We start from the raw sequence: 23,684 nt of genomic DNA on the forward strand, positions 1-23,684 counted from the left end.
ATTTAGCAAGCAAGTTCATGCCTTGTTATATCAATGCCATACCTCACCAACAACCCCCCGAGGATGATCCTACGGCCTCTCGGGCCTGAAACTGCGAGGCCTCGGACCGAAAATTAGGGGCACCTCTCCCTTCACAGGCGCAATGCAACTCAAATTCACTGTGCCTGTTGGGTGCCCAGGAAGGAGCCCAGAGGAAAGCTAACATTGCATGTTTATTCAGATAATGTAGTGAATTGGGAAACATCCGAGATTTCCAAAATATTTTTATCTGTTTTCCAAAAAAATAATTTTGGCTTTGTCAGCGATAGGGCCACTACAGATGGGCATAGTGTCCACAGGAAATGGAGGAAAAATATGAGCCAAGGTCCCTGCACTTGATTGTTATCAATGACCCTTGCTGGAATGTGTGCGTATGCATGGATGTCGAATAAGAACAGTATTGAGCTCAGTTGTGCTGCCCTCATGGTGTGAAACAGGCTGTCGTTGTCTGGGCTCACAATGGTAAAGGGCACTTGGGTGAGATACAGTAGGACTGTCACTGCTCCTGGCACCATAACCCAGCCTGAGTCAGCACCATCAGGAGGGAAAGCAAGAAAATTGGAAGCAGTAATAATTTACAGATTTTTTTTATTGTAGATATGATATATAGAAGGAAAAAGGACTAGCATTTATATTGCACATTATCATAACTCTGACTGTTCCAACGTACTTCACAACCAGTGAATTACTTTTAAATTGAAGTGTTATGTAGGCAAACATTGCAGCCAATTTGGAATGCATCCAAAGAGCATATGAGATGAAAAAACAGTTAATCAGTTTTTGCTGGTGTTGGTTGAGGGCAGAATGTTGGTCATAACAAAAATGATATGATTTGAAAAAGTATATTTTGAAAATTGCAAAGGATATTCAATACTTGAAAGAGATAAATACAGTTTTTTTTTTAAATGTTCCCAAAGAGAAATGTCAAATTTATCTGCTGCTTGACCCATCTTTCTTTTCAGGTTGATCGTGTGTTTACACAACAGGTGGAAGCTAAGGTCAAGAGGTAAGCTAGTTTAATTTTTTTTTTAATTGCAAGTGCAGATGTCCATTACTATAATCCTCTGCTTCCCTGAAATATTTGCTCTTTATTATCGACCCTAAACTTGTATTTCAGTATTTTCAAACGTTCCTTTTAAAAGTATAACAACAACTTGTATTTATATAGCGCCTTTAAGGTAGTGAAACGTTCCAATGTGTTTCACAGGAGTATTATGCGATTAAAAATTTGACACCAAGCCATATAAGTAGGAATTAGCGCAAGAGACCAAAAGCTTGGTCAAAGAGGTATGGTTTAAGGAGTGTCCTGAAGGAGGAAAGAGAAGCAGAGAGGTTTAGGCAGGGAGTTCCAGAGCTTGGGGCCTAGGCAACAGAAGGCACGGCCACCAACGGTTGAGCAGTTTATAATCTGTGATGCTCAAGAAGGCAGAATTCGAGGAGCGCAGACATCTTGCGGGGGATGGGGGGGCTAGAGGAGATTACAGAGATAGGTGGGCGGTGGGCTAGAGGAGATTACAGAGATAGGGAGGGATACGGCCATGGAGGGATTTGTAAATAAGGATGAGAATTTTGAAACCGAGGTGTTGCTTAATCGGAAGCCAATGTAGGTGAGCGAGCACAGGGGTGATGGGTGAGTGGGACTTGGTGCGAGTTACGACATGGGAGGGCAAGTTTTCGATCACCTCTAGTTTACGTAGGATAGAATCTGGGAGACCAGCTAGGAATGGGTTGGAATAGTCAAGTCTAGAGGTAACAAACGCATGGATGAGGGCTTCATCAGCAGATGAGCTGAGGCTAGGGTGGAGACGGGCGATGTTACGGAAGTGGAAATAGGCGGTCTTAGTTATACTGCGGATATGTGGTCAAAAGCCAAATTCAGGGTCAAATATGACACCAAGGTTGCGAACAGTCTGGTTCAGCCTCAGACAGAAGTTGGGGAGAGGGATGGAGTCCGTGGCGAGGGAACGGAGTTTGTGGCATGGACCAAAAACAATTGGCTTCAGTCTTTCCAATATTCAATTGGGGAAAATTTCTGCTTTTCCAGAACTGGATGTCGGACAAGCAGTCTGACAATTTAGAGACCATGGAGGGATCGAGAGAATTGGTAGTGAGGTAGAGCTGGATGTCATCAGCGTACATGTGGAAACTGACGCTGTGTTTCCGGATGATGTCGCCAAGGGGTAACATGTAGATGAGAACTAGGAGGGGGCCAAGGATAGATCCTTGGGGGACACCAGAGGTAACGATGCGGGGGGCGGAAAGAGAAGCCATTGCAGGTGATTCTCTGGCTACGATTAGATAGATAGATATGGAACCAGGCAAGTGCAGTCCCACCCAGCTGACGACGATGGAGAGGCGTTGGAGAAGGATAGAGTGATCAACTGTGTCAAAGGCTGCAGACAAGACAATAAGCCTAGTATTTGTCATTTACTTGATTAGTGCTTTTTTGCAGCTTATATGGGAATATATCATTTACTTTCATGCATTGAATTAACAATTTTGAAAGTTTCTACAATTGAAACCACTAGTCTCTCAGTGATACTGTCCTCTGGGAGTTGGTTTGGATCCAGCCATGTCTAATGGAGTAAAAGCCTCTCTGCTGGCTCTACTTCTTACATATGCTATACCTGACCTGGGAGCAATGTTCCCTCTGAGCTGCACACGTGCGTGGCCACGCAGTAATCTGCAAGGTCCCGCACAAACCACTCACCGGCTTTTACATTGGAAATACCGCGCTTGCGCAGAAATTTAAAGGGGCTATGCATTGAAAGAAACAGGCCGAGCAAAACAAAATGCAGCCTACAGGAAACATTATTCAGCACTGACATTCCTCATAATGAATTGAAGGACACAAAAATTAATTACAAATTTCAAGAAAACAAAAAAAAAAATAGGTGCAGAAATTGCAGTCGGACACTTCGAACCTGAAAAAAATCTACGAACTTACCTGGTGGTCCGGGAAGTTCAGAGACTTGCAGTCCTGGACCTCTATGCTTAGGCCTGCATAAGAGGCCTAATAACCCTACTTTGATTGGTTGGGCCGGCCCACGTGATCCCAGGGATGCTTGCAAAATGCCTGCATCCCTGGGATCACGTGGGCCGGCCCAACCAATCAAAGTAGGGTTATTCCCATTCATACTTGCGGTGAGGTCTGTATATATGGAATCGCCATAAATATGAATGAGAATATCCCCAAAAATACACAAACACTTAAAATAAAACAATTTTAAAACATCACATATTAATCAAAATGGAATGTAATTATTTAAAACAAAAATTTAATTTTTTGAAAAATAAATTTACATATTTCAAAGGGCTTAAAAATAAACTTGCCTTATTTCACAGGTTGTAAATTATTGGAAAAAAATTTACTTTTCTGTTCATTAAAAGTTTTACGCTGATAAAAGCAGGCCTTACACCTGCTTTTATCAGGCGTAAGAATTTCACTGGCATTCGCTGGCAGAAGTTGGACAAATAGCCAATCTCTCCGCCCGCGGAGGCCCTTTTCTGTTATATTCGTACGATCTGTCAAGAGGAATCTTGACACATCGCAAATTCCGGGTTTAGGCGCATGCGCAGTACATGCCTAAACCCGGAACTTGCCGGGCCCCTACGGACGAATGTACACCTCGTACATGCTCGTAGGGGCCGTGAATTCAGCCCCATAATAATGAAAGCATAAAATTGAATTTAAGTGATTTTAAAATGTTTTGCTTGCAGGCAATATTTGCATTCAGCTACAGTGTATGGTTTTATGAGGACTACACCTGACCATTTTTTAATGTTTTTTTTGTAGTGCTTATGGGGTCTATCTAGTTTCAGAGAAACCCCAGGAAGAATTGCACGCTGCCATGAGGGATTCATTTGCTGTAGTAAACAGTTCGATCTCTGAAGGAATGTCTTCTACAATTCTGGAGGTTCTGTACTTTCCAAAGTATCTGACTTTTTTTGTAAACAATTACGTTTTTTAAATTTGTTGCAATTCCACTAACTCAGATGGTTTAGTTCTTTAACCTTTCAATTATAACATCAGCAGGTGAGTTCTAGGATTACCTGGCCATCAGTTTCCAATCCTCTCTGGCTACAGGCATGGTGCTGGAGGACTGCTAATGTGTACCTTTGTTTAAAAAGGAAGAAAGGGATAAACTGAGTAATTACAGGCCAGTCAGCTTAACCTCGGTGATGGGAAAATTATTGGAAAAAATTCTGAGGGACATAATAAATCTTCATTTAGAAAGAGACGGATTAATCAAGGACAGTCAGCATGGACTTGTTAAGGGAAGGTCGTATCTGACTAACTTGATTGAATTTTTTGAGGAGTTAACAAAGAAGGTCGATGAGGGTAGTGCATTTGATATAGTGTACATGTATTTTAGCAAGACTTTTGCTAAGATCCCACATGGCAGACTGGTCATGAAAGTAAAAGCTCATGGGATCCAAGGCAAAGTGACAAGTTGGATCCAAAATTGGCTCAGAGGCAGGAAACAAAGGGTAATGGTGGATGGGTGTTTTTGTGACTGGAAGGCTGTTTCCAGTGGTGACCTGCAAGGCTCAATACTAGGTCCCTTGCTTTTTGTGGTATATATCAATGATTTGGACTTGAATGTAGAGGGTATGATTAAGATGTTGCAGATTATACAAAAATTGGCTGTGTGCTTGATAATGAAGAAGAAAGCTGTAGACTGTCAGGTGGGCAGAACAGTGGCAAATGGAATTCAATCCAGAAAAGTGTGAGATAATGCATTTGGGGAGGGCTAACAAGGCAAGGGAATACACATTAAATGGTCGGACACTGAGAAGTGTAGAGGAATAAAGGGACCTTGGAGTGCATGTCCACAGATCCCTGAAGGTAGCAGGCCAGGAAGATATGGTGGTTAAGAAGGCCTACGGAATACTTGCTTTTATTAGCCGAGGCATAGAATACAAGAACGGGCAGGTTATGCTTGAACTGTATAAAATTCTAGTTGACCACAGCTAGAGCATTGCGTGCAGATCTGGTCACCACAATACAGGAAAGATGTGATTGCACTAGAGAGGGTACAGAGGAAAATAAATGAGGATGTTGCCTGGATTGGAAAATTTTAGCTATGAGGAAATAATGGTTAGGCAGTGTTTGTTTTCTTGGAATACAGGAGGCTGAGGTGAGACCTTACTGAACTGTATAAAATTATGAGGAGCCTAGATAGAGTGGATAGTACGGACCTATTTCCCTTCGCAGAGGGGTCAACAACCAGGGGGCATAGATTTAAAGCAATTGGTAGGAGGTTTAGAGAGGATTTGAGGGAAAATGTTTTCACCCAGAGCGTGGTGGTGGTCTGGAACTTACTGCCTGAAAGGGTGGTAGAGGCAGAAACCCTCACTGCATTTAAAAAGTACTTGGATATGCACTTGAACTGCTGTAACCTACAAGGCTCGGGATCAAGAGCTGGAAAGTGGGATTAGGCTGGATAGCTCTTTATCAGCCAGCACAGACACAATGGGCCAAAAACGGCTTCCTTCCGTGCTGTAAATTTCCATGATTCTATGATACCTGTGATTTGAATCTGATGTGGGGGTATTAAGCTCCATGTTTAGAGTTAAATGGATTTGTTATATAGAAGGGAGCAGGAACAGTTAGTGTTTTGAATGTCCCAACTCAAGTCGCTGTCTGGCTGTGGTAAAACATCAATTGTGATCACAAAGAAATTCACAGAACAACTTCTCACCAAGGAGACAGTGTGTTGTAACTTGTAGTCTGTAAGGGATGAAATCGGGAAGAATTCAAATTAAATTTACAGTTTATATTTACTTTACATTTTTTGCTTGCTTAAGATAAATGATCCAAGTTTTCTTTTTTCTGGCTGGGTGACTGCTTTTAGGCGATGGACCTTAACGTTCCAGTGCTGGCGAGGAGTATACCTGGAAACAGAGCAATAGTAAAACATGAACATACAGGACTTCTCTTTTTTGATCCGTCGGTGAGTAATGAACAATTTAAATTGGACAAAAGGAATTTTGTGCTGTGATTATAGTGCCACAGCAGGGTCAAATTGGCTCAGAAATCATCCACAATCCAACCTTTAGTTTCTAATGCAATCCATCTGAGTCATATGAGCCAAATCAGTGCCAAATTAAAGATTGGTTTCACACTGGTGCTGTGTGATGGGGCCTTTGGGAGCTAGTATGCACTTGGTGATGCATCCCTTCTCGAAGGGCTGTTCTTGCAGTCATGCTTACATTTTTAAAAATTAAAATACGATATAATTTTACCCTCCCAAAAAATGATTGCAGTAAAACTGTGGCAGTTTTACCATTCTACCTTTTATAGATTTCATGTACTGAATCCAGATTGTGGCACCAGCTCTCTGTAACTGTGATATTAGCAGTTCAGCATATCAAAAAGTATTAGACTGTTTTATTTTATCTTATTGAGGAGTAGTTGAGAGACCAAGGAGCTCCAAAGAATTTGGGAGAAATACATAAAACTTTCAGTATTAAGTATTGCATGATGTACATGGGATTAGGAATCAGATTATTTTTCTAAAAGTTGATGACTACGCAGATGAGTGAATACTGACCAAACTGCTGGTTGTGCTTTTAAAAAAAATAAACTTCCTCTGATTAGTTTTTTCTTGTATTACATAAATGTTCTATTAATCCAAGCCACTCTTGTGCTAGTTTAAACAGTTACATTTCACAATACAATTATATCTTCGGATGCATTTACACTAAAATTGGTTTTGGCTTCGTACCTGCGCTAAACTTGTGCTGTGAATTGGCAACGGAGTGAAACTTCCTCCAGAGAATCTCACTCCACTTTACTGTTGTCAAACCCTGATTCCAGATTTGAGCTGCAATGTCAGTGCAAAGCAAAACAATTTTGTGTCGACACTGCAGTTATAACGTAAAGCGCCTTTAATTGTACTAGCCTACAGCATTAGAGAACACAAGAATGTACAAGACTAGAAAAGATAGCACATTAATTATTATATTCTCAGATTATTAACAAGCAAGTTTTACTAACCAGTGCACTAGATTTACAATTTTGGTGTGTGCCAATGTGGTCTTCTGTCTTGTGCGCTGTTGTATGCAAGGTTTACTCTTTCTCCTGATTCCTTTACACTAGTGTATAAACTCTCTTGTAATTAAATCTAGCTACATTGTTGGCTCTTGTTCCATGTGAGAGCTTAACTTTGACCGTATAGCACTTCAAAAATACATTTTATTTTCCTGTCAAACAACATCCAGGACTGCCAACGAGGTAACTCAGTGTTCATGTGTTCATATATAAGAACAAAGGGGTAAAGTGGTCTATTTTGACAGCCTGGCCACATTAGCTTCTTATTGTCGGGCTACCCACATGTTTGCAATGATGACAGGTAGCTGCCTTAATTGGTGGGCGGGATTCCCGCCTTTGTTTGCAAGTATTTAAAGGGTGAATGCACCTCTTGAGAGCTGTGCTTTCACGCAGCAAATTGTGACGGTGCAGGGATTTTTTAACAGCAGCACAGAACGTCAAAGATGAGATCCTCTAGGCTGAGCGTCAGAGGTGGAGATCCTGGTGAAACAGATAAGAGCACAAAGGCTGTTCCTCTTGCTCTTTAATGGGCATCAGGATCCACCCTCCAGAAGAATCATCAAACACTGAGGAGATAGTGTAGTGGTGCAGTACCTAGCTATCATGGCAGCTGCTGGGGAACCAGGCACATACCTGCATTATTCTGTGCACATCACCTGTACATTAAGGGACTGGTGCCCTTTTCTGTTAAGGAATACAGTGGAGACATTTGGATGTGCCCTGATGGCTGCCTGTACTTGTGGAAACCCTGCAATTGGGGAACTCCTAAGCTCTGTCCTGTTGACTGAGGACATCCATGGGGTACTTGATGTAATCATTTGCCATTCAGCTCCTCGCGCCTGTTCCACCATTCAGTGAGACCATGGCTGATCTGTATCTTAACTCCATATTCTTTTTTACCCTTGTCTAGCAAAAATCTATCGATCTCCGATTTCAAATTATTAATTGAGCTAGCCGCTACTGTTTTTTGTGGGAGAGTTCCACACTCCTATCACACTTTGTGTGAAAAAGTGTTTCCTAACTTCTCTCCTGAATGGCCTGGCTCTGATTTTAAGGTTTTGTCCCCACCAGCGGAAAAAATTTCTCTCTATCTACCCTAGTAATTCCTTCAAAACCCTAAAAACCTCCATCAAATCACCCCTCAACCTTCTACATTCCAGGTAATACAAGTCTAGTTTATGTAATCTCTCCTCATAATCTAACCCTTGGAGCCCTGGCAACATTCTGCTGAATCTGCTCTGCACTCCTTCCAAGACCAGTTTCTACAATGTGCTGCTTCTGTACAGTAAACTGCTGTGTATCGTGGGCAGGATACATTTTGTAAATGACTTGCCTGGATCTCAGGAGTTCTATTTTTATGTAGGATTACATGATTTCGGAAGTACACTAAATATTGAACAAGATCTTATTGCTTTTCCTGAAATACAGCAGAGCCTTGTTTTAACAGAAAAAATCAGTTGAGTGGCTGTTTAATTTTGAGTAAGACATACTAGTTTCATTATCTTCCCCACTAAGGAAGAGTCAATCAGGAGTGTCTTTCTAAGTGGATGCATTATTTACAGACATGAAGGTTCCTTGCAAACTTTTTCTGATGTAATTGCAGAAATGTATCATTACAATTTGAAAAATGAGGTAAAAGGATATGGAATTTTTGTCAACTAGGTTTATGGAGGGAGCCCTGGAAAAAGCCCATTTAAAACTTGATAATTTACAGCACATCATTACATTTTTCAGCACTGTTGCACACTCTGAAATTCATTGTTTTCTGAAGTCATTCATTATGCATGGTAGTGCTTGTGTAGATTGCACAGAAATCCAGTTGCACATTAAAGTGATGGAGAATTCGGTGGATCGATTTCTCTCTCTCATTCTTTCTCTCCACTCTTCTATTCCTTACTCAGTACTTCAGACTGCTTTTATTTTAGTCTAAATAAAGTTGATGAAGATGTAGTTAATCCTGGCCATAACATGCTACAGGTATTTGGAAATTGGCCTAAAAGGACATGGGTAACGTAGCATAGTGGTTATGTTCTGACAAAGGGTCATCGACCTGAACCGTTAACTCTGATGCTGCCTGACCTGCTGAGTATTTCTAGCATTTTGTGTTTTTATTATAGTGGTTATGTTACTGGACTAATGATCCAGAGACATGAGTTCAAATCCCACCACAGCAGCTGGGGAATTTAAATTTAGTTAATTAAATAAATCTGGAATAAAAGGCTAGCTGTAACGGTTGAAATCCTCTCCTACGGTCACCGAGTCTGTAGAGAGAAATTGCTCCAGTTGTTTTTTAATGGAGTATCTTTAGTTTAGTTTCACACTGTTTTTTTACTTGTGCCATTTTGAGTGCTGCCAGCTGCAGCCTACTTCAATTAGTCAAAAGGGAACAGTCTATCATTACAGCTACCTGGGGAAGGTCTACTCCTACAAAGATGTTCAAACAACTGGAATATGAAGTTAACAGAAGTATTGGGTGAGGAGATTTTATCTTCATGAAATGCTGCAGATTGACCTCTTACCAAGCACATTGGATGCACAGTTTGATTGTTGTAGCACCCAGATTTGTTCTGCAGCCATTAATCAATGAAGGTTGATAATAGATAATATTGGCCTGGTGGTAAAGTCACCATAATAATAGGCATCCGAGACCCAGGACTGCACTGCTGACCAAAGTGTTGTTAAGCCACTCAAATGGGCTATCCACTAAGTTGATCAATTCAGTTCTTGACAAAGTCATCTATTGAAAGGTAGACAAACAAGAAACTACTGAAACAAAAACAGAAAATGCTGGAAGTACTAAGCAGGTCAGGCAGCATCAGCAGAGAGAGAAACAGAATTAATGTTTCAGGTCAATGACCTTTTGTCAGAACTGGAAAAGGTTATGAGATGTAGGGTGGAAGGAGTAATTAATTGGCAGAAGGGATGATGGTGCAAGGCAAAATGAGATGATAATAGGACAAGTTAAGAAACAAAAGATGAGTCTAGATAGGATGTAAATGGCAACATTGCCAGCACATGCTATCCAAAATAAAGGGAGCAGTGGTTATGATCAGAAATTGTTGAACTCCATCTCGAGTCTGGAAGACTAAAATGCCTAATCAAAAGATGAGGTGCTGTTCCTTGAGCTTCATTAGAACAGTGTAAGAGGCCGAGGTCAGAGTTGGAAGTGGAACGAAGAATTAAAACTAGGAGCATGGTCTAAAAATTCGGGCCAGACCTTTCAGGAGTGAAATTAGGAAACACTTCTACACAGAAAGGGTAGTAGAAGTTTGGAACTCTCTTCCGCAAATGGCAATTGATTCTAGATTAATTGTTGATTTTAAATCTGAGATTGATTGATTTTTGTTAACCAAAGGGGTATGGAGCAAAGGCGATATGGAGTTAGGTCACAGATCAGCCTAGATCAGATAGGACTGGAACAAAGAATGTTCCACGTATCTCACGAAAATACATGAATAGTTAGGACCCATATGGGTTCCATAGCACACCTTTTATTTGGAGGATGTGAGTGGTGTCAAAAGAGAAGTTGTTCGATGTAAGAACAAGTTCAACCTAAAATTCTGGTCCTGATTGGCAGTGTCCTTAGATGGCTAGTAAATTGTCGACTGAAGCCACACTCATCACTTCAGTTCACTGGGGTGTGATATGATGAAAATATTATTCAAGCTTCAGATGCTGGTGGATCAGGGACTCCATCCAAATAATTATGTTGCAACTATTTCTACCCAACACCAAGTCTTGCAGATATAGCAATGTAGGAATGCCCTATCTATGGTGTCTGGGTTTCTGAAACTGGGCCTTTCATTCCTCAGGCTGTCTTTGTTTGAAACATGAATTTGGTTCTGACCAAGTTAATATCAGAACCTTTTGAACACACAGATCTCTGATTGTAAATTTCGTTCAATGAAGATGATTAGTTACTAGCCCTCATGTATATTCAGTCTCAGAATAAGGGATTGCCCATTTAAAACAAAAATGAGGAGGAATTTCTTCTCTGTGGGTTGCGAGTCTTTGGAATTGTCTACTGCAGAGAGCTGTGTAGGCTGGGTTATTGAATATATTTAAGGTGGAAATAGACGGATTTTTGAGAGATAAGGGAGTCGAGGATTATGGGGAGAGGGCAAGGAAGTGGAGTTGAAGCCAAGATCAGATCAGCCATGATCTTATTGAATGACGGAGCAGGCTTGAGGGGCCAGATAGCCTACATCTGCTCCTACTTCTTATGTTCTTATAAGAACATAAGAACTAGGAGCAGGAGTAGACCTTTTGGCCCCTCGAGCCTGCTCCGCCATTCAATATCATGCTGATCTTCTATCTCAACTCCACTTTCCTGCATTGTCCCCATATTCCTTGATTCCCTTAATATTAAAAAATCTAGCAATCTCCGTCTTGAATATACTCAAAGACTGAGCCTCCACAGCCCTCTGGGATAGGGAATTCCAAAGATTAACCACCGTCTGAGTGAAGAAGTTTCTCCTCATCTCAGTCCTAAATGGTCGACCCCTTATTCTGAGACTGACCCCTGGTTCAAGACTCCCCAGACAGAGTAAACATCCTCCCTGGGGCATCTACCCAGTCAAGCCCTGTAAGAATTTTGTATGTTTCAATGAGATCACCTCTCATTCTTCTAAACTCTAGAGAATATAGGCCTAGTCTACTCAATCTCTCCTCATAGGACAATCCCCCATCCCAGGAATCAGTCTGGTGAACCTTCGTTGTGCTCCCTCTATGGCAAGTATATCCTTCCTTCGGTAAGGAGACCAAAACTGTATACTATACTCCAGGTGCAGTCTCACTAGGGCCCTATATAATTGCAATAAAACGTCTTTATTCTTGTACTCAAATTATTTTGTAATAAAGGCCAATATGCCATTTGCTTTCTTAATAGCTTGCTGTACCTGCATGTTAACTTTCAGTAATTTGTGTACAAGGACATCCAGGTCCCTCTGAACACCAATTTCTCAATCTCTCACCATTTAAAAAATACTCTGCTTTTCTATTTTTCCTACCAAAGTGGATAACTTCACACTTCTCCACATTATGGGGCCCAAGTTTCGGCCTCAGTTGCTCCTGATTTTTTGGAGCAACTGGTGTAGAACGGAGTATCTTAGAAATTAAAATTCTCGGCATTTAGTTTGCTCCAGTTCTAGTCAGTTAGAACAGTTTCACTTTGGAACAGAATTTTTTTTTCAAAAGGGGGCGTGTCCGGCCACTTATGCCTGTTTTCAAAGTTTCGGCAGTGAAAACTTACTCCAAACTAACTTAGAATGGAGTAAGTGAAGATTTTTGTACGCTCGAAAAAACCTTATCTACACTTGAGAAAATCAGACGCAGGTTAAAAATCAGGCGTGGTGGGGGGTGGGGGGGGAAAACGGGTTTAAAGGGAAGTTTACAAACATTAAACACTTCAGTTTTACAAATAAAGAGCCATCATCAATAATAAATGATAAAAACATCAATAAATCAACCAAAAAAAATTAATAAGAAATAATTTGTTTTTTAAATCAATAAATAAAACATTTTCTACTTACCGACTGCAGCACCGGGAGCCCTCCAACAGCATGCTGGGATGCCCCCCCCCCCCCCCCCCTCCCCCCTCCCCCAGTGTGTCTCTGTCAGTGTGTCTCACTCTCTGTCAGTGTCTGTGTTTCTGACAGCGGGGGGAGGAGGAAGGGGAGGGAGGAGGGGAAAGGGGGTGAGGAGGAGATGGGGAAAGGGGGTGAGGAGGAGAAGGGGAAAGGGGGGTGAGGAGGAGAAGGGGAAAGGGGGGTGAGGAGGAGAAGGGGAAAGGGGGGTGAGGAGGAGGAGGGGAAAGGGGGGTGAGGAGGAGAAGGGGAAAGGGGGGTGAGGAGGAGAAGGGGAAAGGGGGGTGAGGAGGAGAAGGGGAAAGGGGGGTGAGGAGGAGAAGGGGAAAGGGGGGTGAGGAGGAGAAGGGGAAAGGGGGGTGAGGAGGGGGAAAGGGGGGTGAGGAGGAGAGGGGGGAAAGGGGGGTGAGGAGGGGGGAAAGGGGGGTGAGGAGGAGGAAAAGGGGAAAGGGGGGTGAGGAGGAGGAGAAGGCGAAAGGGGGGTGAGGAGGAGGAGGAGAAGGAGAAGGGGAAAGGGGGGTGAGGAGGAGGAGGAGGAGGAGAAGGGGAAAGGGGGGTGAGGAGGAGGAGGAGGAGAAGGGGAAAGGGAGGGGGAGAAGGGGAGGTGGAGGAGGAGGGGGGGACATGGGGGGAGGAGTCGAAAGGAGAAGGGGGAAAGAAGAGGGGAAGGAGTCGAAAGGAGAAGGGGGAAAGAAGAGGGGAAGGAGAAGGGGGGGGAGAGAGAAGGGGGCGGGGGGGGAGGCTGAATTGGCCGGGCCCAAGACTTCGGGCAGGGCCCGTCCCCAGCACCAGATTTACAGGTAGGTGGCGGGTCGGGTCCGGGGCAGGGGGGGGCGGCGGTCAGGAGCACGGAGGGGGGGAGGGAGGGAGTGCGGGTCGGATCGGGTGGGGGAGGGAGGGAGCGCAGGTCGGGTCAGGGGCGGGGAGGGGAGGGAGGGAGCGCGGGTCGGGTCGGGTCCGGTCTGGGGGGGGCTGGGGCAGTCAGGAGCACGGGGCGGGGGGGGAGGGAGGGAGCGCAGGTCGGGTCGGGGGGGTGGGCAGAGGGGGGTCGGTTCGTGTCGGGTAGGGCAGAAGTGGGAGGCAGCCTTATGCACACAGCCCCAGTGAGGCCATTCGGCCAGGGCTAGGGGCTGCGTGCTTCGGGCCCCTCCCACACAGTTTTGGGCGCCTAGAGCTACTGCACATATGCGCCCACTGTAGCGCGCATGTGCAGAGGTCCCGGCACTGTTTTCAGCGCAGGGACCTAGCTCCACCCCCTACAGCTCATGCTGCGCTGCGCCGTGCCGCGCCGAGCTGCAAACGACCTGTAGGGAGCCGAAGAATCTAAGTTTTTTTTAGGCGCACTTTGTGGCGCGAAAAACGGGCGTCCAGGTTGGGGCTGTGCCGTTCTAGGCGCGGCCCGAAACTTGGGCCCTATATTCCATTTGCTGAGGCCAGGACACTGAACTACATTACTAACCGAGAGTTAGTGAACTACAAATGTTAGTAATGGTCAAACCTTATCTTGTTTGGCATATGGATATGGCAGTTGTCAAGCTACATCTTTTTGCCCAATACTGTGACTGAGTTCCTCCTATCTCCGGAAGTGAAAGTGCTGAATTTTGAACAATCACCTCAAATTTCTACATTTCACAGAAGTGTCACTTAGTTAATGCACTGCTTTATGTAATCAAGAATTTGCTTTGCCTGCTGCTTTCTCTACTAATCCAGCTGGATATTTTTGAGTAAATGCTCTGACTGCCCTTGACATCAAGGCAGCATTTGACCGAGTGTGGCACCAAGGAGCATCAGTAAAATTAAAGTGCTTTACATCAAATGAATTGCATTTCTGTAAACCTGGCTGCCATTTTTTGCATAGCAAAGTCCCACAAACAGTAATTAGATGGCAAACCAGTTAATCTGTTTTTCGTGGACAGTGCCATGAGATTTTTAACTGCGGAACAGGTGGGTGGGTCGTTGATTTGATGAGGCATCTGAAGGAAGACATCGCCAACAATGCAGCATTCCCTCAGATGTGTTAGCCTTTGGGAAGTTTAAATTCTCACGAGCACATAATCTAGGCTAACAAATTGTACAATTGTATGCTCCAAATGCAGTAGAAGAGTGTAAGAATGATTAGGCTGGAGGAGCAGTGGTTAATTTAAAACATATAGAGCTAGAAATTCGCCTTTTGGCCATAGCGGTATTTTTTCGGCATTTATCGCCAAAAATACCGCTGATCGCCACCATTTATTAAAGGTTTAAGTTTCATCACAAAATGCGGCCAGCGGTAAAAATCGCCGTTGTACGAGGATTCGCGGCGGAAACCGCGGTTCTCGCCAACTTTAGTCTGAGGCCGATTACCGCTATGAGAGAGGTCTTGGGAGAGGGGAAAACACACAAAAAATAGCAAAAATCAAAAAATTACAAAACATTTACCTACTAAATCGCTGAAAAATAATTTAAAAATAAAAACTTTAACTTACCTTTTTTGCAGGTCTTCATACCTGCCGCTGCTTTTGGGGCTGCAACACACTTTTTCTCAGGTGTTTTTTTCGCCCAGAATACGGCTGCAGCAAAAGTCCAAACTATGGCAATAGCGCTATTTCCAGTCTTGCACACTGGCGGTCCGCTTTTCAGCGATATTTCAAAACCGTCGTCGAAATTAGCGGATCACTGTTTTCCCCCAAAATATCTGAAAAACGGACACAAGGTTGTTGAATTTCCAGCCCAGGAGATTGACAACAGTGTTAACTTAAACAATCATCCCATCAATCTAGGCTGAATTTGAACTCTGGTCATAAAACCATACAGCACAGAAGGAGACCATTGGAAAGAGCTATCCAATTAGTCCGATAGGTGAAGAAAGGTCAGTGTCTTACCTCATTGCATCTAAGTTCTAAGTAAAATTCTAAGAAGAATCAATCTTGTGCCTCTATTTGGTGCACATGCTGTACTTTTTTGAGAAGTACATATAGGTCAAGATGCTTTTGCTTCTCCCATAAAGAAAATGGGACAGTGGAGTCTTGATGAGCCTGGGTTCTTCAGTCTTGAAAGGAGACTTCTGAGAGAGGTTCTTGAGAAAGATAAAGATTCTTAATGGGATAAAGAAAGTAAGTCCAAAACAATAAGATATGTCAGGGCAGCAGGACAAGGAGGCACAGAGTGAAATGGTGGCAGTCATCAGGCAGTATTTCTTTAAGTGGAGGATGATCAACAGCTGAACCGGCTGACAGAAAAACCTGGCTGCGGCCAGGTCACTGATCTTATTTAAGAAACAACTAGACAGTAGGATTGACATTATGCAAGGAGGGTTGATATTCTGGAAGGATAATATCAAATAGGCTAAAAGGCCTGCTTCATAAACTTACCTTGTATAATTTATCACTGAATCTTTTGTTAAGAAATATTTTGTGGTCAAATATGGTTGTCATGTCGAGGTTCAGAAATAATAGAGCTTTTTTCATTGTAAACATATAAAGCAAAAATCTCTCAGTTTTTCTGTAAACTCTGGGATGTGCTGATCATTTTCCAAGTTGCAGGTGTCAGAAATTATCAGGTGATTACAAGAGATCAATGGCTCCTCACTTTACCTTTCATGTTGAATTATGTGAAACGGTCTATTAATTACTGTCAAATGAAACTACTCAGTTGTTCAAATTTGCTGAGAAATATTTGTCTTTCCCCACCTTACAACAAAGAAATAGCAGTGTTATACATGGTTAAAATAGACACCCAGATATACATTATTTAAATTTTAAAAACCTCTTCACACAAACTTGAAATGTTGCAATATAAAAAATAAATGTTACCCCAGAGACCGTAGTAATCTGTTGTCTGGTTCAGATGACTAATCTAACCCCCCCCCCCACTCCTTCCCTTCACTGGGTTTTGCTCTTGGAGTACATGACCTCGTTTCAACTCCTTCAATTGTATTCACTTCCAGATTACACTTATTTTTGGTTTATAATCTGCGCATATGCCTGTGCATTGCAGTATCTGGTAATTATTGTGTAGAAATAGTGGGGGCAACTAACAGATAAAGGATGAGTTAAATAATGAATCCTGAGCTATTTTAAATAGAGGAATATAAGAACATGAACTGGACTAAATGATGTAGACAAAACACAAATGCTCAATTTTGCTTTTCATATCTGTAAATTGAGTTTAATATAGCAGATGGGTATATAACACGTGAATTAAATTAATAAATATGCAACTTGATCTTACATTAATCCGGATTAACATACGGCCCCTGAATTTCCACGAGGGTTCTCCTAATCTCCTGCCCTAACTTTGGTGGTAGAGTGGCAGAACCCCTGGAAAAAGGGCGGAAAAGGCGAATTTTAGTCTTCTACACAGTTTCTATGAGGGTTCCTCCAATCTCCCACTGAAGTTATGACAGTGGATATGATCAACAGGTGTAGAAATTCTGGGCGATACACCTAATCTATACCCAAAGTTCTGATGTACTATTCCCATTCAATTGTATTTTCTAGTCCAGGAGTTTTACCTCAGCCAGCCTGGGGCCCGTTTGTGGTTCTGTATTGCCAGTTCAGATTATCAACTCGTGTTCTAATCTGATTGCAAATTACTTTTTTTTGTTAAAATGCAAAAGGAAACAATTAATCAAAGTTTGTTCTTGTATTTATGCCATTTCACTTTTTTTTTTCCATTAAGTTATTTATGGATAATATTTTAAATTAGAAGAGTGAGGAGTTTAATGAATCGGTAAATTATTTTCCTAATCAGTGTTTTAAAGTAGATCATCTTTCTTTTCATTGACCTACACTTCAGAAACTTTATTTAATAGTAATAGGTCAGAAAATGATTTGTTGTAAATTAAGTATATGAATTTTTTATATAGAAAATACTGACAGATTATGTGTGCTTCATATACTAATAAACCTAGTATGAGGGTATGAATTTCAAGACTGTCATTTTAATAGGAACAATGCTAATAATCCTCAAGATAAAAGATTAAACTCCTAGCTCAGCAGAATTCGAGTATTTAATAGGACTGAGGAATTGAAGATTAACACCTTCCTCAAGATTTATGTAATGATGAGAATGTAGGATGTATGATCTTATTTCTCTTAGCAGCTTACATTTTTACCAGTGGACTTCATGATGATTATATTAGAAGCAAGACCTGGAATAAATGCTGAAGTTTGGAGAGATACTGGGGTGGTTAAAAACCTTCACAATTATCATCATTATGGTACATTAGTTATTTTCAGTATCAAATAGTCACAGTTCATGTATAGTATGAGTTCGACACCAAGCAAAAACATCAACAGGACAATTTTACTTCATACTTTGGGCGTCCTTGTGGATTTTCTGTGAGATTCCCCATTAATGTTGAATTATGGGTGAATTGCACCCAATAGGAGGTGCCAAACCTAGCAAAACAGATTTATTAATAAATAGATACGTAAACAGTAGCAAAAACACAAATTTACAGTAATATGAAACTTAATTATTCCCCCTTGGAATATACAAAATAACAAACGGTGCTACCTCCTGCAACAAAACCTAATTTAAGGGACATTTCCAGTCCAGTTTTACATTGTGTTTTAGTGCAGGGTATGTGACGAATTATTACTTTTCTGTATTCCAAGGTTGAATAGTTAAATTAGGTATAAATCTACAGTGCTTTTGCTGCTGTTTACTTGCTTGTTTACTATTAATGAATGTGTTTGGTGGTTTATAAATAGACATACAAAATCCTATAGAAGAAATCCAAAGCTAGGCATCGCCACGATGACACCAAGCCAAATGGCTACAAGGCATCTTTCGGGCAAAAGCAAAAAGGAGGATGTGAAGAAGGAGTGAAAATGTGCATTGTTCTAGCTGGAAGTGTATTTGAAAACTAGGAGAGGTTTATCATGGGATATGGAAAAGGGATAGTACAAAACTCGGAAGGGAATTTGAAAATGATGGTGTTCACTCAATATTGCTGCCCTTGTCCATCTCCTTCTCAGTGGTAGAGATTGCATGGAAGGGAACCTGTTGAAATAACCTTGGCAACCAGTAACTAACGGGGTGCCGCAGGGATCAGTGCTGGGACCCCAACTATTTACAATCTATATTAATGACTTGGAAGAAGGGACTGAGTGTAACGTAGCCAAGTTTGTTGATGATACAAAGATGGGAGGAAAAGCAATGTGTGAGGAGAACACAAAAAATCTGCAAAAGGACATAGACAGGCTAAGTGAGTGGGCAAAAATTTGGCAGATGGAGTATAATGTTGGAAAATGTAAGGTCATGCACTTTGGCAGAAAAAATCAAAGAGCAAGTTATTATTTAAATGGAGAAAGTTTGCAAAGTGCCACAGTACAGTGGGACCTGGGGGTACTTGTGCATGAAACTCAAAAGGATAATATGCAGGTACAGCAAGTGATCAGGAAGGCCAGTGTTATCTTGGCCCTTATTGCAAAGGGGATGGAGTATAAAAGCAGGGAAGTCTTACTACAGCTAAAAAAGGTATTGGTGAGGCCACACCTAGAATACTGCGTGTAGTTTTGGTTTCCATATTTACGAAAGGATATACTTGCTTTGGAGGCAGTTCAGAGAAGGTTCACTAGGTTGATTCCAGGGATGAAGGGATTGACTTATGGAGGAAAGGTTGAGTAGGTTGGGCCTCTACTCATTGGAGTTCAGGAGAATGAGAGGTGATCTTATCAAAACGTATAAGATTATTAGGGGGCTTGACAAGGTGGATGCAGAGAGGATGTTTCCACTGATGGGGGAGACTAGAACTAGGGGGCACGATCTTAGAATAAAGGGCCGCCCATTTAAAACAGAAATGAGGAGAAATTTCTTCTGAGGATTGTAAATCTGTGGAATTTGCTGCCTCAGAGAGCTGTGGAAGCTAGGACATTGAATAAATTTAAGACCGAAATAGACAATTTCTTTAACAATACGGGTTATGGGGAGCGGGTGGGGAAGTGGAGCTGAGTCCATGATCAGATCAGCCATGATCTTATTGAATGGCGGAGCAGGCTCGAGGGGCCGTGTGGCCTATTCCTGTTCCTATTTCCTATGTTATCTTCTTATGCTATTCAGCTCTTGCATACATGTCTGGATCAAGGATGTAATGTGGTTTGGAGCTGACGCTTTTTACAACCCAAACAATAAGCAGGTTATTAGTAATTAAGAGTTGCTTGGTGGCACTATTGATGATTCCTGCTATCACTTTACTGATGATGGGGAGAAGGCTAATAGGGTGGTAATTGGCCAGGTTTAATTTGTTCTGTTTTTAATGGATAGGTAATGCCTGGACAATTTTCCACATTGTCTGGTAGATGACAGTATCATAAATCTACTGTAAGGAAATGGCTAGCTCTCATAAAAAGGTCTTTACCAACACATTGGGGATATTGTCTGGGTCCATAGTCTTTGCTATTTCTAGCTGCTTCATGGAGTGAACTAAATTTGCTGGACACTGGCACCTATAATGTTGGCAACCTAGGAGGATCTTCCACAAAGCACTTTTGGCTGAAGACACTTACAAACACTTCAGCCTTGTCTTTTGCACTGGTATGCTGGACTCCTCCATGATTGAGGTTAGGGATTTTTATAGAGCTGCCTCCTCCTTCGTATCAGCTGTGGCTCACTCTCCTCTGAATCAGATGGTTGTGCATTCAACTCCCACTCCAGGGATGTGAGCACATACATCTAAGCTGACACTCCAGTGCAGTACTGAGGGAGTGCTGCACTGTTGGAGGTGCCATCTTTTGGCTCTGACATTAAAAAGGTTACTGCACAAGATAAAAGTTCATGGGGTTGGGGGTAATATATTAGCATGGATAGATGATTGGCTAACTAACAGAAAACAGAGAGTCGAGATAAATGGGTCATTTTCTGGTTGGCAAACAGTAACTAGTGGGGTGCTGCAGGGATCGGTGCTGGGGCCTCAACTAATTACAGTCTATATTAATGACTTGGATGAAGGGACAGAGTGTAATGTAGCCAAGTTTGCTGATGATACAAAGATGGGTGAGAAAGCAAACTCTGAGGAGGATGCAAATAATCTGCAAAGGGATCTCGACAGGCTAAGTGAATGGGCAAAAATTTGGCAGATGGAATATAATGTGGGAAAATGTGAGGTTATCCACTTTGGCAGAATAAATAGAAAAGCAAATTATAATTTAAATGGAGAAAAATTGCAAATTGCTGCAGTACAGAGGGACCTAGGGGTGCTTGTGCATTAAACACAAAAAGTTAGTTTGCAGGTACAGCAAGTAATCAGGAAGGCAAATGGAATGCTGGCCTTTATTGCAAGGGGGATAGAGTATAAAACCAGAGAAATCCTGCTACAACTCTACAGGGTATTGGTGAGACCACACCTAGAGTACTGCGTGCAGCTTTGGTCTCCGTATTTAAGGAACGATATACTTGCATTGGAGGCTGTTCAGAGAAGGTTCACTAGGTTGATTCCGGAGATGAGGGGGTTTTCTTATGAAGATAGGTTGAGTAGGTTGGGCCTATGCTCATTGGAGTTCAGAAGAATGAGAGGTGATCTTATCGAAACTTATAAGATAATGGGGCTCGACAAGGTGGATGCAGAGAGGATATTTCCACTCACAGGGGAAGCTAAAACTAGGGGGCATAGTCTCAGAATAAGGGGCCACCCATTTAAAACTGAGATGAGGAGGAATTTCTTCTCTTGAGGGTTGTAAATCTGTGGAATTCTCTGCCCCAGAGAGCTGTGGAGGCTGAGTCATTGAATATATTTAAGGCGGAGATAGACAGATTTTTGAGCGATAAAGGAATAAAGGGTTATGGGGAGCGGGCAGGGAAGTGGACCTGAGTCCGTGATCAGATCAGCCATGATCTTATTAAAGGCCGCAACAGGCTTGAGGGGCCAAATCGGCCTACTCCTGCTCCTATTTCTATGTTCTTAAGCCAAGGCCGCATCTGCTCTCTCGGCTGGGCATAAAAGATCCCTTGACACTATTTCGAAGAAGAGCAGGGAAGTTATCCCCAGTGTCCTGGCCAATGTTTATTCCTCAATCAACATCACTAAAACAGGCTATCTGGTCATTATCACATTGCTGTTTGTGGGACCTTGCTTTGCGCAAATTGGCTGCCGCATTTCCCACATTACAACAGTGACTACACTCCAGAAGTATTTCGTTGGTTGTAAAGTGCTTTAAGACGTCTGGTGGTCATGGAAGACGCTATATAAATGCATTTCTTCCTTTCTTTGTCCCTTTCTTTTAGTCCCTTTCCTTTCCTTTTTTCTTCTTCCTCCCTCCCTCCCTCCTTCCTTCCTGTTGGTTGCCTAGTTGTCCAGCACCATTCACGACTGGATGTGGTTAGCCCACAGAGCTTTCCTCTGATCCCGTTGGTTGTATGTGTTTTTTATTAAAATAATTGCACATACTTAATAATGTCACATCATCTTGTAATCCCAATTTTTCTTAACCCATATATTCATTCTGAAGAATTTCTGCTAAGACAGTATGGAATCTTCTCAGCAAATAGTTCTACTGATAAACTTCTGGTATCATTTGCTTAATTGCCATTTCTGAAATGGTTTATATTCAAGCAGTAATTTCTGTTTATCAGGAGTGCATGAGGTAATACACTTGCAAAAGTAACCAGTTTTTAAAAAAATTAGTGAAAATACTTCTAGCTCAAAAGAAAGTTATAGTTATACTTAATTAAGAATTAAAAATTTAACTTGAGGATATTGAAAGTCTGATCAAATTAAAAATGTAGTTATATTAAACATTTATTCATGATAATGATCTAAAGACACGTGTTTAAATGTATACTGTTTAGCGTGATGGACAACCGGCGTAGAACTGTTGGTTTGTATTACAGAATAATTGACCATACCACAATCCAGTTCTACTTTTATACTTTTTTTTTCTTTGTTCTTGGGGTGTGGTGACACTAGCGAGGCCACATTTATTGCCCATCCCCAAGATGCCCAAAGAAAGTGGTGATGGGATTTCTCCTTGAACCACTACTTTCCTTATGGTGATGGTACTTTCACAACACTCATGAGCAGAGAAGCAGGTTCGTAATTAGAATATATTAATGAGGTTGCGTGCCTCAGATTTTAGCAACCATTTGGATTTAATGGTTGAGGGCCAGGTTTCCCAGGACTCCAGAAACCCGGCAGCTAATCGAGAGCTGCCGGCTGTGTCAGGCAAGTGCCCTCCCACCCCCATCGCCTCCCCAAGCAAACCTGCCAGCTATTTTAGTTAGATGGTCAGTTGGCTTCTGGAAGTTACGTGGTGCAATATGTTTGGCGAAAATGGCATCAGCACACCTAGCTTCAAATGCTTTCCGTTTCAACATAATTATTATAGATTTGAAAACAGTGCAGAGAAGGTTACTCAATCGCTTAAAGGTTGAATCACTTTTACCATACACTAACCCAAAAATTCAGCAAGCATTTTCCATCTCTGCTGAAACAGGTCTGGTGTAAAAATGGAACATTGAAGAATCATTCTTTTTAATCATCTGCTGAACAAAGTTCACGTAGCTGAGATTACAGTATGAAAGGAATATTGGGATGTTTTTGCATTCCATCACTAAGATGACTATGAAAATAGTTACTAGTATGCTTTGTAGTAATACTTATCTGTACTAAGCTTTGCTAAAATATTCTCATTTGTTTTGGTTTAGCTTTTCTTAGACATAGAAAAGTCAGATTCAGTTGCTGTGCTTGTGCTTGCTGCAGCTGGCATTTCACAGTTGACAAAAAGATGTCGCAGCATCCTGCATCTATTTGGAAAGATGTAAAATACAATGCTGGTTTTCAGTGTGAATCATTGGCTAATGTTACAGCAGCCAATGTCACACAGGAGCTGATCTGCTGGTTAAGTGATAATTTAGTGGCAGCATCTGTTTAATTTTACCCAATATATATCACATAATGAGCTTTGATGCATTAAATGAAATAAAATTAAGAGATTCTAATTGATTGATGGGTTATTATATTCGCAGACAGATGGGGCATATAGATAGTGCCTGTATGGAGTCGCACAAAGACTAAACCGATA

General features: G+C 41.9%; 1 protein-coding gene across 4 annotated transcripts in view; it reads left to right on the plus strand.

Annotated features, from left to right (window-relative positions):
• The window catches only part of glt1d1 (glycosyltransferase 1 domain containing 1), a 90,146-nt gene that overhangs the window by 55,935 nt on the left and 10,527 nt on the right, over positions 1 to 23,684 (plus strand). For all 4 annotated transcript variants that reach the window (XM_070887776.1, XM_070887778.1, XM_070887777.1 and 1 more), the window contains 3 exons: positions 1,002 to 1,045; positions 3,836 to 3,956; positions 5,898 to 5,996. In XM_070887776.1, the coding sequence (XP_070743877.1) occupies positions 1,002 to 1,045; positions 3,836 to 3,956; positions 5,898 to 5,996 (264 nt within the window). The remainder of the gene's footprint in view (positions 1 to 1,001; positions 1,046 to 3,835; positions 3,957 to 5,897; positions 5,997 to 23,684) is intronic.

Source organism: Pristiophorus japonicus, chromosome 8 (assembly GCF_044704955.1).
Source record: "Pristiophorus japonicus isolate sPriJap1 chromosome 8, sPriJap1.hap1, whole genome shotgun sequence".
Lineage (NCBI taxonomy): Eukaryota > Metazoa > Chordata > Chondrichthyes > Pristiophoridae > Pristiophorus > Pristiophorus japonicus.